Source organism: Arvicola amphibius, chromosome 8 (assembly GCF_903992535.2).
Source record: "Arvicola amphibius chromosome 8, mArvAmp1.2, whole genome shotgun sequence".
Taxonomy (NCBI): Eukaryota; Metazoa; Chordata; class Mammalia; order Rodentia; family Cricetidae; genus Arvicola; species Arvicola amphibius.
In genome coordinates, this window is record NC_052054.1 from 80,309,143 (window position 1) to 80,327,243 (window position 18,101).

At 51.3% G+C, this 18,101-nt stretch overlaps 1 protein-coding gene and 1 long non-coding RNA gene across 5 annotated transcripts; one reads left to right on the forward strand and one right to left on the reverse strand.

Moving 5' to 3' along the window:
- Positions 1–91: 91 nt before the first annotated feature.
- On the reverse strand, positions 92–16,447 carry Lsr (lipolysis stimulated lipoprotein receptor). 2 transcript variants are annotated; one of them, XM_038338578.1, is made up of 10 exons: positions 16,124–16,447; positions 14,854–15,198; positions 8,377–8,496; positions 4,847–4,903; positions 4,143–4,289; positions 1,492–1,656; positions 1,319–1,378; positions 1,082–1,213; positions 309–931; positions 92–219 (listed from the first exon to the last, which is right to left on the reverse strand). In XM_038338578.1, the coding sequence occupies exons 1-10, from the start codon at positions 16,221–16,223 to the stop codon at positions 184–186; spliced, it is 1,785 nt and encodes a 594-aa protein (XP_038194506.1). In that variant the 5' UTR covers positions 16,224–16,447; the 3' UTR covers positions 92–183. The 2 variants fall into 2 exon arrangements, with proteins under 2 accessions (XP_038194506.1, XP_038194507.1); XM_038338579.1 differs by lacking the exon at positions 4,847–4,903 and having other exon boundaries at positions 16,124–16,444.
- LOC119820358 lies at positions 14,967–17,659 on the forward strand. Of its 3 annotated transcripts, none has more exons than XR_005286486.1 (4): positions 14,967–15,269; positions 15,952–16,492; positions 16,604–16,816; positions 17,111–17,659. It is a non-coding gene; the product is annotated as an uncharacterized LOC119820358 (long non-coding RNA). The 3 variants fall into 3 exon arrangements; XR_005286488.1 differs by lacking the exon at positions 14,967–15,269 and adding an exon at positions 15,455–15,563; XR_005286487.1 differs by lacking the exon at positions 14,967–15,269 and adding an exon at positions 15,703–15,837.
- The last annotated feature ends 442 nt before the right edge of the window (positions 17,660–18,101 follow it).

The following is an 18,101-nucleotide window of genomic DNA, read 5'->3' on the forward strand; positions in this document are numbered from 1 at the left end:
CAAGGAGAAGGCAGAAGGCCTGTCTGGTCCCTTCCTGCGCTGGTCTACCTTCCTTCTCCCCATGTCGCGCAGCAAAACAGACGCTCAGAACTTGTGATTAAGTACTTTATTAGGCTTGGTAAAGAGTTTCATCAGTACTCCAGTTTTAAAAAAATGTATAAAAGCTACATACAAAACGTGGAATCAGACGACTAAACTTTCCCGACTCAGGGCCAAATTCTGCAAAAAGAGAAGAAAAGAATGTAAACTGGACGGGCTGGAGGAGGGTGGGGGTGGGCGGGTTGTGAAGTCAGAGGGACCTAGCTAACCTTTTTCATCCTCCGCTCCCGTGAGGCCTGCGAGTCAGTCTCTGAGTAAGGTGGAGGTGCTGGGGGGTAGCGGCCCTCCTCTTCCTCCTCGTCTTCCTCCCTGTAAAGTCTCCTTCTCTCTCCAGACCCTTTTTTCTTTAAGGCCTCTTCTAAGAGTCGTCCATCATACTGAGGGTCCCGGGACCTGGAGCCAGGATCCCGGGATCTCTGATGGGATCTGGGGTCCGCACGCCGGTCCCTAGACCTGAGGTCATCATAATAGTGGGGATCTCGGGAACGTGGCAAGTCCCGAGGATCGTCGGGGTCATAGAGGTCATCCCGGCTGCGACTTCTGGGAGGTGCATAGGCCCGTCCTCTCCTCCCACTACTAGGGGGAGAAGACCTTCCTGATTCAGTGGAGCCAGGCCTGTTGATGTCATCCAGAGCATCTACAGAGCGGGCCCGAGGCCGCCCAGATCCCCAGCCACCCCTTGGCTGTTCTTGAAGGGGTTCCTGCTCCCACATCCTGGGACTTCGAGGCGAGTGGTGACTCCACTCCTCATCCCGGATTGGGGTAAGGGCGGGACCCCTGGAAGGCCGAGATCTCCAGTCATCTTCATGGAGGGAGGTGACTTCACTCATGGCTGTAGAGACAGATGTCAGTGAGACTAAGGATAAGTCCAACCTTGTCACCCATAGGCGCACACCCTCCCCTGGGAGCACAGCAGGCAAGGAGTGCACGCAACATTGTTATCAAGCATGCATCGTCCCCTAGACTCAGGTCTGCAGCTCACCCCGTTCTACTCGGCCATTGGGAAGGCCAGGCCGGGAAGGGTCAAAGTTGGCTAGTTCCTTTTCCATATAGTATAGGACCCTCATGGAGTCATCCTGCTGACTAGCCTGTATCCTGTAGCCACTTCGTACTTCTGTGAAAAGGAACAAGGTGATTGTTTTTTTTTTTTTTTTTTGGGGGGGGGTGTATGTGGATAAATTCTCCAGCCACATTCAACCTCAAAACAAGAGGCTCTTACCTGAGGATACACTGCCATCCACATCACGCATCAGAGGTACCTGGGAGCTGTGGCCACCAACTAGTAGAGATGAGTTGTCAGCGGTTACTCTTTGGAGCAAAGCAGGGCGCTCCCAATCGTCCGTGCTCCCTTCCAGCCTTACCCCACCCCATCTAGCCTCCCCCAGGCCTTACCTGAGCTATTCCTGTCAAAGTCTCCAGGGTACCTGCCGTAGGTAGGGCCCATGGGAATCATGGCAGGCGGTGGTGGCGGGGTCTTGGCAGGAGAGAGGTGGGTGTAGATGCTGGGGGCATAGATGCTGGGGACACCTGAGGTGGCTGCTTTGCCAGCAGCATAAACTGGGAGGGCAAATTGGCACGAGAAAGGTGATCAGAAGTTATGCTGTCTCATGTTGGAATGGGATTCTGGGGGAACCTGAGTTTGCCCTCCATCCCATTCCTGCAGTACTGTAGGTTAGGGGGCACAGCCTTCACCAAGTCCCCACTTCCTACCTGACTTCACATGGGGTTCTAAAAATGGGGGTGCACACTGGTAGATCAGGCCCCCAATCTGCATGTTATGGTTATTTGTCAACAGATGACAATGGAAAGATTTCATGTGAAACTCCAGGGTGATCGTGTATCTGTGTTCTGTAATGATCCCAGAACTCTATTAGACTTCCTAGGTAACACTTTCACCACTGAGCCATGTTCCCAATCCCCCCCTCATTGTCTTGAGATGAGGCTTCATAAATGACCCAGGAAGATCTTAGACTCATTCTGTAGTCAAAACAGACCTAGATAAGAATGACAGCCTTGCTCCTAAAGGCCATAGTAGGCAAAGTCACTCCCTTTAGGGACCTCCCCCTTTCTGGGACCACTAGTGTCTCCATAAACTGAGGCACCCTAGGCCATACTGTGGAAAAGTCGTGACTGTGGAATCAGGCAAGCACACAGGAGCCTTGGAAGTTTACCTGGCCCACACCCTGGAGTAGTACATACCTCCAGGGTTTCCAATTGCTGGCCATACCCACCCCTATCCACACAGCTCTTTCTGGCTTGACAGCTCAAGGGTAAAACCTACAGGCTGGGTCCTGGTGGCAATTCCTAACTCAAATCACTGGATCCAGCTTGGCTTTCTGGTGTAGGACTACAATACCAGCTACCTAGGAGGCTGAGACAGGAGGGTCACAACATGTTCAACGCCTATCAGAGGGTTTTTTGTTTATTATCAACATCATTTATGTCTATTGTGTGTGCACCACAGCAGTCTGGAAGTCAGAGGACAACTTGCAGAAATCTGTTCTCTCCTTCCACCAAGTGGGTCCTGGGGATTAGACTCTGTGTTAGGCTTAGCAGTAGGTCCCCTTGACTAGCGGAGCCATCTCACCAGCCCTGGGTCCTTGGAATTTCTTGTTTGTTTTAAAGAGTTACTTCTATTGTTTTTCATTGGTATGTATGTGTGTTGGGGGATGGGTACGTGCATTTGAGTGTAGGTGCCCATGGGACCAGAGGAATAAGATACTCTGAAGCTGGATTCATAAGCAGTTATGAGCTGCCTGACATAGACCAGGCTGGCCTCAAGGTCATAGTCATAGAGATCTACCTGCCTCTGCCTCCCGAATGCTGGAATTAAAGGTATACTGGATTAATTATTATTACTTAATTATTAATTAAAGGCCACCATACTGGATTAATCTCTCCAGTCTTAAAGGGTTTTAAAGTTTTTTCTTGTGTTTTTCAGATTTTTAAGACAGGGTTTCTCTGTGAAACAGTCCTGGCTGTCCTGGAATTTGCTTTGTTGACCAGGCTGACCTTGAACTCACAGAGGTCCACCTGCTTCCGCTGGGATTAAAGGCGTGTACCACCACCACCTGGTGGGCTACAGCGTTTTAAGGCCAGTCAGTTTGAGTAATTGAGGAAGTTTTGGGGGTTTTCCCACATAACGTGAAAACCCCCAAACTCCTGTTGTGCAGAGCTCTGCCCCAAACCGAGCTGGCTGCAAAGCCCCATCTGACCTGTTCTTTTCTTTGGGTTAAATACCATGGGGCAGACCTATCTGAACAGAACAGCCTCCCAGGGAAGACTAAAGGGCCAGCAGCTTTGTCCCCTAAGAGGCATGGGGTGGAGTTAGCCACTTTCTCCTTCTCGTTCCCTCTGCTTTAGGTAGGTGCTTCCTTCATTTCTGGTCCCATTTTCCCAGCCCTCCACAGGTGCTCGCCTGGATGTGAGGGTTATGTCTCAATACAGAGGCTCCATGTGGGGGCAGTTTGAGTGCTATGTGCTGCTTAAAGTTAGCTGAAATGATGTACCCTACAAACCCTGCTTGGTTTCTTACCTTGAGGTTTTTGTTTTATATGTTGAGACGGTTCTGTGTAGCCCAGGCTAGCCTTGAACTTCATTCAGCTTTTCTTGTCTCTACCTTCTCTTCCCACAGTGCTGGGACTGCCTAGGAGAACTGTCAAACCCACCTGGACTTTGTTTTAGAGGGGTCTTTACTTTCCTGTGAATAATATCTTGTAATGTTGGACATTATTACTTTTGGTGATCTTGTTTTTGAGCCACAGCCATAAATTATCCTCTCAAAAGAAAACAACCTCAAGAGTTAGGGCTGTCGTTCAGTGGCAGTGTTTGCCTAGCATGCACAGGGCCCTTGCTCCAATCCCTAACACCATAAGAGAAGCCTCAAAATAAAGGAAATGAAAAGCGGAGTTAGTGACTGATAACAGGGAGTAAGTAACAGGTCTGCATGGCCTGCTCTGCACATGGCCTCAGTCTGCAGAGCAGGCGGGCAGGCTGATGTGCCCAGAAGAGTTCAGTGGGGGAAGCGGGTAAGGGGCACTTACGGGCCTCAGGGCAGCAGCACTTGTCTGGGCAGCAGGGACATCTGACATAGCAGCAGCAGGTGTGGGGACAGCACTGGCACCAGCAGATGCCCAGGAGGAGGAAGAGGAGGAGGCTCGCCAGGCAGACCACGACCACGAAGAGCCAATCTGCAGAGAAAGGAGAATGGGCCCTGAGCTGGAAGGCCTGAGTAATGATAAAGATGGACAGGGATGGGTAGGGCACCTGGACTCCACAGGGTGGTGGTGTGGAGCCAACTCTGGGACAAGGGACTAGTTGCAAAGCTCCTCAGAGAACCTGCAACTACCGCTTGGTTCTCTGTGCCCAAGACTAGGGCATAGCGACAAAGGGACACAAACCCCACTGCAGTCAGGTTAAGTCACCACATGGGAGACCTTATCCTGAGTTAAGACAGCCAAAGCAGGGAGCAAGAGGAAGCCTGGCTGGAGCAACACAAAAAGTAGCCTCCGGGAAGGGAAAGAGCCACAGCCCATACCTGAACCCCAGAAGACAGCAGATACCAGTCACTCGAGTCCCTTGCCTGCACCCCGGAACCTGTTCAGTCAGCCCAGGCCACCCCGAGCCCACAGCCAGGCCACTAGATGTCAGAACGGGACAGGTTTAGTAGAAGTCCATAGCGAGAAGAGATTAGGGGGAGGGAGAGTACTAGAAACAGAAGCAATCTAATAGGTGTTCCACCCCATACCTTCCAAGGGCCCCGCCCGAAAACCAGGTAGGAGCTCAGGGGCCTCTGAGGTCCTGCCTGAAGGGACAAAAGAGAAACAAGATTATGTTGGCCATGGCCAGCCAAAGCCAACACCCTTAAGAACGGCCAGTTTCAACAGTGGAAAACATGCCTTGAGTAGAGACAGAGACAATGGTCACCTAGGACAGTCCTGACTGGAGGTATATGCACGCCTTCCACCCCACCACGAGGGCCCCATCCGAAGGGTTTGACCTCAGCCTGGCATTCCCATCTCCCATGTATATAGGTCCTGTCAGGCATGGTAGGTATACTCTTAGAGACCACCAAAAAAATGTTTATTGTTTGGTTTGAAACAAGGTCTCACATGGTGGCTCAGGTTGTCTTGAACATAAAGCAAGCTTGCTGCCTCCGCCTCCTTGGTTCCAGGATCACAGGCAGGAGCCACCACTCAGGGCTCAAAATGAGGAACTTTTGGCCAACTTATAGCTGCTGGGGAAGTCAGTCACTTTTTTGGGGGGATGTGGCCACAGAGTGGGTTTGCCCACACACCCATGAGTGTATAGTTAATAATAACAAGACTCAGGTTAGTTTTTAAAAACAGGTGAATTTGGGGAGCAGGTTGGGGGTACCTGGGGCAAATTGGAAGTGGGGTGTGGGGCACATGCATGCATATAACCAAAACATATTTGTATGAAATAGCAAAGAATAAATAAAGATTATGTCAAAGTTAAATTTTGAATAGTAAAATATAAAGATAAAATGATACCAAGTATATCATAATAAATTATCTGTACAGCAGCATAATTGTGAAATACGATTAGTATATGTTTGAAGTGCTGGGGGTTGAACCCAGGACATCATGAATGTTAAGCACGTGCTTAATTACCCAGCTACACTCGGGCCCACAGTAGTTTTCCCCAGTGTAGTACGGAGCCATGAAGGCTCATTAAAATCATATCTGGTCCTGAGTTTCAAGACCCAGGTGCCATGAGGTCCTGTGCCCCACAAACACACAGAGAGTGCATACTCATGCACACATGCATGCGCACGCACACAAACAGTTTCCTGCGAAACTGTGGTTCCACATCAACACACCTCCCTCCAGGGCACATGCACTTGGTCGAGGCAGGAGAAACAGGAGTTTAAACCAGCCTTAGCTACCTGATGATTTGAAGGTTACAGGAGATCCTGACGCACAACAAATAAACGAGTTAAAAACCCAAAACAGTGTGTGGTCCAGGAAGCTAGAACTTGGTCTCATGACACTAAGTATACTCCCCTCTCCTTCTGAGGCACAGCCAGGATTAACACAGGCTCTCTGACACACCACCATCACCTTGGTGGCAAGTATAGGACAGCCGAGTCACCTTGGAATTTTTATTTATTTATTTATTTATTTATTTATTTATTTATTTAGTTTGTTTGTATACAATATTCTGCCTGTGTGTATGCCTGCAGGCCAGAAGAGGGCACCAGACCCCATTACAGATGGTTGTGAGCCACCATGTGGTTGCTGGGAATTGAACTCAGGACCTTTGGAAGAGCAGGCAATGCTCTTAACCTCTGAGACATCTCTCCAGCCCTACCTTGGGATTTTAAAAACTTGCTGGTTTCAGCCAGTTGTATGGCACATGCTATATATAATCTAAGTACCCGAGGGAAAAGAGATAGGAGGATCACCACTTCAATTTGGGCCACATAGCCTGTTTCAAACAATGTTCCTAGTTCAATTTTAACATAAGATATAAACCACAAACACTGTGAGATCCCGAGTAGCTCGAAGAACTGCTATGGTGCGTGCCAATAAAGGTCCCCAGGTCATTGGAGGACGGATTCCTTCACTTGCCCTTTGTCCTGTGGTTCGAGCTCTCTCTGGACCTGATCTCACTATGAGGATGGCAATGCATAACTGAAGCTTTTCTCACATCCACCACATGCCATGTAAGACTACAGGATGGCTTTTGTTTGGCCAGACTGGAGACCCTGGGTACACTCTCCCTGGTCCCTGCTGTCCATCTTGTTTAGACACACTCAAATTTCCACACACCGCATAAATCACACACAGCACCACCCCCAAAAGAACAGAAGACAAACATTGTATTTGGACGAGGGACTCATGGTACATCATGGTCCTGGGAATGTGGCCAAATTTAGGTCCAACTTCAGTTATACAGAGGACCCGGGATCAATTCCCAGCACCCACGTGGCAGCTCATAACTGCAACTCCAGTTCCAAGGGATAGGGTACCCTCACACAGACATAACATGTAGGCAAAACAGCACTATACAAACTAAATCTTAAAAACAAAACAAAAACAAAAAATGCCCCCACTCCCTTTTTAAACAGGCCTCATTATGTAGTTCAGGCTAGCTAGAGAGTCACTGTGTAGCTCAGACTACCCTTAAATTCAATATAGCCTAAGTTGTCCTGAAAGGAACTATGTGGCTTAACACTGGCCTAGAACTCTTGATTGTATTGACTCAGCCTCCCAAGGGCAGAGATTCCAGCCTGGGCCACCTCCCTCTCAGAATACACCCTCTTAAACACTTGTGGACTTTTTTTTTTTTTTTTTTTTTGCTATTGTCCTGAGACAATGTAACAGCTTGCACTGTAACATACTTGCTTTATCAGGAATTCTAAGTAACCTTGAGCAATGGAAAGGTTACACTTCTACGTGCTCGCTCCAGGTCACAAGGGACGCAGAACCAACCCACCGCCCCCGTAGCAGTCAAGGAAGTTCTCGCTGCCGATCAGCTCTGCTCACCTTCTACTTTTGTTTGTTTTTGAGGTAGGGTCTCTCTGTTTTGTAGACCTGTCTACCATGGAACTCACTCTGTAGACCAACCAGGTTGGCCTCAAACAGAGGGGAGTCCTGAGCCAGCCCACACAGTATCTCAAGGCGGTGACCAAAAAAGGACAGTTCCTGTAATCCCCCTGAAACATATCTAGACTTACCCAAATATTATCCAAAGATAAAAAACCCAAACTTCAGCCTATCAGAGATGTGCTAATATAACTGCTGCCTGCTTAAACCAATTATGTTTAAGATGACCTAACTATTCCCCTAGCTATGGAATTCCCCTAGCTATGCTTTAATGGTGCCTGTGTGTTCCTCTCTGGATCATCATTTTGTACAAACGGTTGACCCCACATGCTTGTTATTGCTGTAAAATACTCTTTGTTTCTGCATATTATTCAAGTTTGGGGTCTTCTTCAGCATTTCTTGGACCCTTATACCACCTGCCTCTGCCTCCATGTGTGTGTTTTTAAAATCAGAGACCAAATAGATTCCTCAGTTCTCTCCACTCTGACTCTGGCTGATTTGAAATGCCATACAGGAAAGGGTTCTGTCTGGGGTGCAAGGCACAGTGAATCCCAAGTGACTGGCAGTGCCACAGAGTGGTAGCAAGCAGGCGACAGGGCCCAGCATGGTAGCTGGATGACAGAGGGTGAACACACAAGAGGGGACAAAAGGAGTACCGGCTCCCACTTCTCCCACCCCAGGGCCCTGGGAACCCAGCCCGACTCACCAAGGACAATGAGCTCTGCGTAGGCCTCGTTGTTACCATCCAGATCCTGAGCTGAGACCACAGAGCAGTAATACACCCCACTGTCCCCCCAGGCCGTCTGCTCGAACGTCAGGTCAGCATCTGGGTCAGGAGGAGACAGTATGAAGACACCTCAGGGGGCGGTACTGGGATCAACAGGAGCTGGGTGTCCGTCCATCCGTTCCCCCCCAATACACACACCATGGGAAGGGAACAAGGGATAGGGCTGCAAGTGAGTCCAGTAAAAATGAAATTAGTTGGGACTGCAGAAATGGCTCATCTGCTAAGAGGACTTGTTGCTCTTGGTGAGTTCCCAGCACCTACACAAAAAAGCTCACAAACATCTATGACTCTAGTTCCAGAGGCTCCAGTACCCTCCCTGACCTCCCCAGGCACCGGCACATACATGATGCACAGACATACATATAGGCGAAAATCATCCACGTGAATTGAATACTAAATCATTAGGTTTTTGTTTGTTTGATACAGTAGCTCACTGTGTAGCCCAGGCTGGCCTTGAACTGGAAAGCCTCCCAAACTCAGCTTCCCAAGTGCTAGGATTGCAGACACTGCCCACCCAGTTCAATGGCATCATTCACCCAAGTGCACACCACCTTTTATGTACTGCTCTAAACACCAAACACGGGTTCTTTGAAAACATCTGGGTGCCAGGCATGTTGGCACAGGCTGCTCATCCCGCATCCAGGAAACGGAGGCAGCAAGGTCTCAAGCTGAATGCAATTTGGGCTATAGTATGACCTTACCTCAAATAAACACAGGCGAGGGCTGTGGCTTAGTGGTAGAATGTTTGCCTAGCACACATAGCCCCTGACTTCGCCCAGCACTGACACAGAAACAAAACCAGCCCAAACCAAGCCCAGGAGGGGAGCACCATTCTCATTGTGGTTTGGGGGTGAGACGTGTGGTCTGGAGTGATGACCTAATCCAGCCAAAGGCAGGGACGCCTGACTCCAGTGTCTGTGCTTTTGACTCAAGTCTTACCAAGTCTCAAAGCCCAAGTCTCACCTCCCTCGGCAGGGCAGGCCTTGAGGCTGGGCACATAACAAGGAAGCCAAGCTAACTAGGGCAGATCCCAGATACGAGATGCCTAGGCACTAAGGAGTGGGTGAGGAGTGGGTGTGACGGGTGTGGAAGAGACCTTCCCAGTTCCAAGCCCACCCCCTCCCTTTCTGTCCCCCACATTCCAGGCCAGTCCCAGGGCTTGGGGACGCTCTGGTCTGAAGCAGCCCCAGGCAAGGAACCTGCTAATTACACCACTAATGAAAGTCTTTTAGCACATCCGGTTTCCTCTGGACTCCTCAGGCCCTAATTAGTAACATCCTTTCATCCACCTGACAGGGAAGTCTCCGCTTGGAGACTCTGCCCTTAGTGGGAAGCATTTCTTCTAGCCAGTAGAACCCTAGGGGATCATGGCTGCAATCTTAGGCTCCTAATGACCCGCCTGCCACCAGCTCCCATGGACCTAGGAGCTTGCACGACAACTTGTCCACCACACCCACGTTAACCGTGGCTGCCCAAATCATGATACCTGGCACCTACTGGGATACCAGCTACTAAGGGCTAAGCTTCCTCAAAAGAAACCCCTTTCCAGAACCCACCAAGATCATGCCAAGCAGTCCTCAGGCCTGCAAAGCCCTTAGCATAGTCTCTGGTCACTGGCTATGTCAATGTCACCCCCGTGATCTCACTGGCCTTCAGCCATCCTTTCTGCCTACTCCAGCTAGTTTCCTTCCTCCATCCAGGTAGGCTGCTTCTCCAAACCGGGAGGTACTCTCACCCCAACTCACAAGGCTCCCCCGCTTGCTCACTGAAGCCTGACGCCCTGCTCATGTGCTAATCCCCATTCTTCGCCTATGACAATGTCAGAAGAACGGGAGTTGGCCTCAGTCACCTTATTCCACGGAGGGCAGCTTTTACTGCTTGTCCCATTCACTCAGCCTTCAACATGGCTGGGGGTATGGTTGGCACATGCCTATGATCTCCAGCACCAGGGAGGTTAAGCCACGAGGATGAAGAGTTTGATGCCAGCCTGGACTACATAAGGAGACCACCTCAACCCCTGCCCCCCAACAAACTGCACTGAATGTTCCAGAAAGTTTTAAGTAACTTTCACTAGAAAGCAAAGGTTGAGCTGAATGTGATGGCAGATGCCTTTAATCCCAGCACTTGGGAGGCAGAGGCAGGCAGATCCGAGTTGAGGACAGACTGATCTACATACAGGGTGAGTTCCAGGACAGTCAAGAAACCCTGTCTTGAAAAAACAAACAAACAAAATTAAAATTAAAACAGCAACAACAAAAAAAGCGTGAAGGTTCTCAGTGTGGGCAGGGGGTACCCTGGGTTTCCCTGGCCCTTCCAGGGCACACTTATTTACAGCACTAACAGACTTAACCTCTCAGGAACATTCAAAAGCATTTTCCACGTGATATGTAATCTCATAGCAAACCAAAGGTGCTTGGAGAACCTTGTTTTTACTGAGCTTGGCCAAGGAAATGCATGGGAATAAAAAACAATGCCACTTGGCTCATTTAAATAATTCATTTTTAGTTTTGGATTTTTTTTTCATAAAAGGTACGTTTAGTTCTTTATTGGCTGACTTGGAACTCACTGTGCAGACCAGGCTGGCCTTGAACTCACATGTTAATCTGTTAATGATAAAAACAAAAGCTTGAGCCAGCTGTGACTACACAAACATATACAAATATGTTAATTACAGCACTTGGGAGGCTGAAGTAGGATGGTGAGTTCAGTGCCTGTCTGGGCTGCTGAATGAAATCCTGGAGAAGACAAGGCCAGAAACCGTCTCAAGAGTTCTCCAGTAATTAAGATGCTCAGAGGTTCTGAGAAGAACCTAGAAACTTCATGGAGCAAAGTTGTCCGTAGAGGGCTTCCGACCAGAGCTAAAACACAGACTGCCTATCAGATGGGGAGCTCAGTATAAAAGACATGACCTAAGAGGGATAGAAAGTGCCAGGCGTGGAAGCGGGGAGCCGTTCAACTCTGGGAAGGCTGCCCGGGGGGGGGGGGGGGGGGGTGACCTAGGAGGAGTGAAAACCGACTCGCCCTTCGAGGTCAGGCTTCAGTTGACTGAGGTTGTGTGCGTGCAGGTTCCTCCAATGCAGAAACCCATCTTTTCACAAAACCCTCAGAAACTCAGTAACTCAGACTGTCCTAAGCATTCCAGATTTTTCTGTACTACTCTCTGGAGGATTTTCCCATTTATGTATCTGGGGTACAACAGTGGGTGTTGGGTGCCGTGAACTGGGGCACCCATGGTTAATCCTCTTGGAGGGGACCCTGGATCCAAGGGAATGGCTGGCAGGGAGGCCCACTGACCGTGGTGCCCACTCCTATGGATTCGATAGCTCTTCCCTGAACCATACGCTTTATAGCAGGTCCTGTCCAAAGATGAAGGAGTGAACAGGAACCCCCTGCCACAGGAAGTGATTACATAGGCCAGACATTACAACCAAGGGCCTCTAGGACCAGCTCTGGGCCTTGCTGTATTGTATTTGGCCCATGTTTTCAGAACCCATGAACAGCAAGGCTTTCCGGCTTCTTTTGATCACTCCTGAGGCCTGGGCCCACCTCCTTCCTGTGGGGCACACCCTGTTCCTGGTCCCTGCTGGCCCCTGACATCACAGGGGCTAGGCACTGATTCCACGGGGGTGAGGTGAGAGGCCAAGATACTGGTCTCCAGTGGGAAGAAGGCTGGGCTCCTCCGTGGTCATGTCCTGGCTCCTTATTTGCACACGGCAGAGGGAAGCGTCAAGATTTCTGGTCCTTAGGGTCCTAGTCAGTGCTGCTGAGAATGGGGACACGTGGCTCTAAGCAGCCTGAAGAGATTAACACTAGGGCCTCCGATGAAACACCCCACATCCCCAAAGCAGGAGTGGAAGAGAGGCACTGGGAGGGGGCGGACATTTGTTTTTCCCATCACGTTTTTCTTGTGCAGCTCCTGGGGACCTATGCCCTTACCCACACTAGATAGGCGCGGTGCCACCTCCTCTTCGCTTTAGGAGACAAGGTTTCACTAAGTGGCCTTGAACTTCCGCTCCCCTGCCTGAGCCTCCTGAGTGGCCGGGGACAGGCCATAGTCACTTCCACTCTTAAAACTAGGAGAGTGGATGCCCCTAGGGATGCCACCGAGAGGCCCACCCCTCCTCTCTTTATCCTCAAGGATGAAGAGGAAAGACATTCCCATGGTTACTTGAACTTTCGAAAGGATGTTGAAATAAGCCAGTTGGAGAGACACCCAGTCTGGTCATGAGGGTCCTCCAGGGTATATCCTGATGGACATTCCCGAGTTTTGTGTCCCTCAGAGCAGACCCAGGTCCAGCCAGCCTTTAAGGACAATCTCTGTCTGTGGTGGGCAATTAGGCCCAGTGTGAGCCCCCAGCTTCAAGGGCAGCTGGAAGTTTAGGATTTCCATGGAGATTCAAGGCAATTCCTTGAGACCCGATTCCTTGGGACCCTGCCGTCCACCTGCGGCCTGCTGGAGAGAGAGCATACTCTACGGCCTAGTCTCCAGGGATCTGCTAAGAGCCACCCCGCCGCCTGCGAGGCAAGGAACGGATGGAGACATCCGTTACCTGGGATGCCTGCACCCCTGGCCCACTGCTGTCTCTAAGTCCTTCCTCTACCCTTCAGATCACACTAGCAAAGATGGCACATCCAAGTCATTAAACGCACACCGCCAAATGCTACCTTCTTTGGACCTCGTAAAACTATCAGAAACCTCCCATACTTAACAAAACTCCCCGAGACAGGGGCTCATGTAGTCAGGCTGACCTCCAACTTGCTACATAGCTGAGGGTGGTCGTCTGCCTTCCCAAGGCTAGGATCACAGATGTGCATCACCATGCCCAGGGCTGCCAGTCTTCTCAAGTCTTCTCACTGTCAGTGTTGCTTCCGGAAGGTAATGTGGGGCAGGGACAGGGCCTGGGGCTGTTCTGCTAACCACTGTATTCCCAGCGCCTCTAACAGCACCTGGGACACAACAGATCCATGGTAAACACTAAGGCAATGGCTGTGGATATAATTCAGTATACAGCCCCTGCCTAGAGTCACCCAGTGAGGGGCTGGGGCATGGCTCAGTGGGTAGAGCACCTGCCTAGAATCCCCCAGTGAGGGGCTGGGGGCGTGGCTCAGTGGTAGAGCCCCTGCCTAGAATCCCCCAGTGAGGGGGCTGGGGGCGTGGCTCAGTGGTAGAGCCCCTGCCTAGAATCCCCCAGTGAGGGGGCTGGGGTGGCTCAGTGGGTAGAGCCCCTGCCTAGAATCCCCCAGTGAGGGGCTGGGGTGGCTCAGTGGGTAGAGCACCTGCCTAGAATCCCCCAGTGAGGGGGTTGGGGTGGCTCAGTGGGTAGAGCACCTGCCTAGAATCCCCCAGTGAGGGGCTGGAGTGGCTCAGTGGGTAGAGCACCTGCCTAGAATCCCCCAGTGAGGGGCTGGGGGCGTGGCTCAGTGGTAGAGCCCCTGCCTAGAATCCCCCAGTGAGGGGGTTGGGGTGGCTCAGTGGGTAGAGCCCCTGCCTAGAATCCCCCAGTGAGGGGCTGGAGTGGCTCAGTGGGTAGAGCACCTGCCTAGAATCCCCCAGTGAGGGGCTGGGGCATGGCTCAGTGGGTAGAGCCCCTGCCTAGAATCCCCCAGTGAGGGGCTGGGGTGGCTCAGTGGTAGAGCCCCTGCCTAGTATGTTCCAAGCCCTGGGTTCCATCTATAGCAACACCAGAGAACAAGAATAACAAATGAATGAATGAATGAATGAATGAATGAATGAATGAATGATTGAAGACCAAACCTACAGTGGTGGAGTTAGGACACAGCTGTTATCAACTGGGTGACACCCCAGCAAATCACTTGTCTCTAGGGGGCCTCTGAAATAATGACAATAATAGAACAGAGTCACTCAATTGCTGTGTGGTCCCCCTGAGTTAATCAACTCCAGGTAAATTTGAATCAGGCCCTGGGTCTCACTATACGTAGCACAAGCTGGTCTTGAACCTGAGTGCTGGGATTACAGGTGTGAGCCACCATAGCTGGCGGCAGTATTATTTCTCACTGCTAGCATGTTTAGTGCCAATCTTAAATCTGCAAGCTTTTGACATTGTATGTTGAGTCTCCCTCCCTTATAATACTGTGAGCTTCATAGGAGAGTGATTGGATGGTTTAATTCTATCTGTGTTCCCGGAGCCTGGAGCAAACCTGGCACAGGGTAGGGACTGTATTGTGCGGTGATGGGATAGAAGGACAGACGGATGATAGGTGATGTGTGGGTGGATGGATGTGTGGGTAGGTGAACGAACGGATAGGTGGAGGGACAGGTGGATGGACAGGTGGGTAAATGGAAGGATCCCTCCCTTCATTATCCCATCGAGACACTCAAACCCTCTCATCCCCCTTCCCCCACCAGCGAGCCTCCTCCAGCCCTGCCCCACATACTTCCTGTGATGGTGATCCTCCTGCCCTGGTAGTAGTCTCCAAGGGTCACGGCATTGCCCTGCTTGGTGGCCACCACCCTGACAGTGCGCACACTGTCCTGGCACTCCACATAGGGATTGTAGCCAGGGTTGCCAGCTGCCAGCTGGGCATTTATCTGGTTCTCCACACTGGCGGGGGAGAAGGCGTCGGCCACCCGGTCTCTGCAGAATGACTTGTACTTCCAGATCACAATTGGGGTTGAGATGGAGCTGCTCATCTGATAGGTGCAGGGCAGCGTCACCGGCTGGAACAGGATCACCACGTGGTAGGGGTCCGACACGGTCACCTGGATGGTGTTGGCCGGAGCTGGGAGCAGAGAAGCCAACAGGGAGAGCTGAACTCAGCGGGTCCCGCAACAGCAAGGAGCCAACTTAACAGTGAGTGCGTTTTTTTTTTTTTCAGAGCACTTGGCATACTGCTCCTTAATCCCTTAGACTGGTGAGGCAAATTGGATGATGTGCCCATTTTACACACCCTTGGGGCTGAAAAGTGATATATATATATATATATATATATATATATATATATATATATATATATATATATATATATATCCCCACAGGCCAGGTTCCTGGAATACTCTGTCCACCTTTTCCTACGCAGAGACTCCTCAAAAAGCACACCCAAACACAAATAGAACCCTTCGGCCCCCACCTGAGCCGATATTCAATGTAAGCCCGCACTGGCCAGCGGAGGATGGTAACAGGTTCTAAAGTCCACCCTACAGATACCCGGGAGGTGGGTGGGGTGGGGAGTCCCCAATTCCACACCCACTCCAAGCCAGAACTACTATTTCTCGAGCTTTTCTTTCACGGAACGTCGGATCTAGCCCTCGAGTGCCCTCGCCTCGTTACCCCAACACTTAGAAATCTTGGGGTGTGCCCAAGACCCCAGTGCCTGGCCTTTCCCGTGATGGAGGGGGGCACTGCTCCTGTCCCACAAAGGGTACAGTTCTCAGGCTTAGAATCCCCCAGAGTTTCACTTCCTGTTATCTCCAACAAAGGCGGAGGAGCGCGCTGGACGCGCCAATAAAAGAAATTCCCTTCCTTTGGCACACAGGGGTCTCCCGAGCTAGGCGGAATCTGGTGGTCTCGAATCTGCACCCTCGAACTAGCCATCACCCCTGCCTCTTGGTTCCAGCTCCTCCAGGACCGGTGAAAACCGCAGCCCTCCATCTACCTTCTGTAGTGCCCTCCCGCCGTCCCACAGCACCGGGGACCCCATTCCTTACCTGGACAGTAAGTGACGAGAAAGAGCCACACGAAGAACATAGTGATCGGGAGGGAGCCAGGCGCCTCAGAAGGCGCGCTGGGCGCCGGCGCCGGCGCCATCGCGGCCGTCTAGCAGCGACGGAGCCCGCGCGTCCCCTCCCAAGTATCCCAAGAGTAGGGGGCGCGGTGAGCACCAAGGCCGAGAAGGGTACTTGATCCGCCCGGCCCTTAATCCAAGTCCATTTTCTCCACACTGAAGGAGTTCTAACCTACAAAAAAAACTTGGACGAAGCTCATGTCTTCGGCTCTCCCGGGACAACTGACCCGGGGCGCGATGGCTCTCTGGGTCACTCCACCCCCTGTGCACTCCTAGGAATGGATCCGCCCAGGTACACAAGGGTGGGAGCCCTGGGGCTGGGCTTGGGGGTGGGCGGCGGAGGAGGGGCTTGCGGGCTTCCCTCCCCGGAAGTGGGCTGACTCAGGTGCGCTCCTGCCCCCAGGGCCTGAACCAAGTGACCACTTAGCCCGGAGGGCGCCCGCGCCGCAGGCGTTGTGTGCAACCACCTGCTGCTCTGGCCAAAGTTGATAGGACCGTGCTCCCGGAAGACAGAGACCCCCTGGGGGTACTCTACCTGCCGAGAGGGACCGGCCTTGCCGCGCACCTGTTCGCTGCCGGTCCCACCCCTGTCTCCAGCGCCGATGGACCCGCCTAGGTGCACCCTGCGGGGAGGTGCCAGGCCCAGCAAGGTCCCGGCTGGCAGAGGCGTGGCGGTGACGCTGCCTGCCTTCCCACTCTCGTCCCGGTGGGGGAGGTGTCGCGGGCTTTCTGGGCTCCTAAGTGAGATGACTCAAGTATCAATGAGGCCCCCCCTTGAAGTGATGCTCTGGCCCCTCAGGCGATGCTCGTGGGGACGGAACTTTGGAAAAAGTTGCAGTCGTTCTTCAGCAGTTTCCTTACTTACTTGTGATACTCTCTCCACCTCCCCTTCGGTCATCCCTTACTCTAGGTCACGCTTCCGGAAGTTCTGACGCTTCAAGGCGCTGTGCCAAGATTGGAGGCCAGGAGACTTGTTTCGGTTCAAAGGTTCCCAGACCGTCACCTGCACCCCGGGAGCGGCCAGCCGCTCTCGGCCTTCTCAGCGTTACACTGCTGCTCCCTGGTGGCGTCGAGGGGAAGCGCATACTAGGAGATTGTGAACTGGCTGGTGGGTTGGGAATATCATTTTCTTCTCTGTCTTGTAAAACTCGGTCACATCCTTCTGCTCAGGAATATCCTGTAGCCCCTCCTTACTCCCAAGAAAAATTCAAAATACTCATACCGGCCTGAATGTCCCTCCCCAACGTCACTTTGCACTCTTCGCTTATTTGGCTTCAGCCACACTGACCTGGCGTGCCCCAAATCAGACTTAATGGCTGGTGTCGCTACCAGAATTCCTTTCCTGCTGCGGACACCTCACCCCATTTTCCTCAGGGCCGCATTCAAAGACAAACCCTTCTCATAAAATTTCACCCTGCTCATGAGCCGTGATGATTTAAAAATAGAGGAAATCATCATAGCCATCATTGCTACCGTTTGTAATTCTAAACCAGTAATATGCGTTTCTTTGTGTTTTGTACACCCTCGCTATTATCAATGTTATCGATACCTAGGAACTTGGTCATCCATCATCTTCAACGCAGGAAAGAGAATCTGTATTAGATTAGAACCATTCCTAATCACCCCATTTTCACTCAACATTTTTACACACCCCATCTCTACACAAAGATAAGATGAGTGCTTCCTCCCAGGGCAGGCTTATCCCCAACTTCTCTTTCCCACTTTTTCCTGCTTGAATCATTTACTGTCATCTGATATTTTACTAGCTTTACTAGCTATGGTTTCTCCACCTATCTTTTCCTGTCGTAAAGACAACGTTGCTTAGTAAATATTCCACCTCTATATTTCCCGGCCCTCCTGTAGTTATGGGGGGGGGCTGCATTAGGTTAATTATAGTTAGT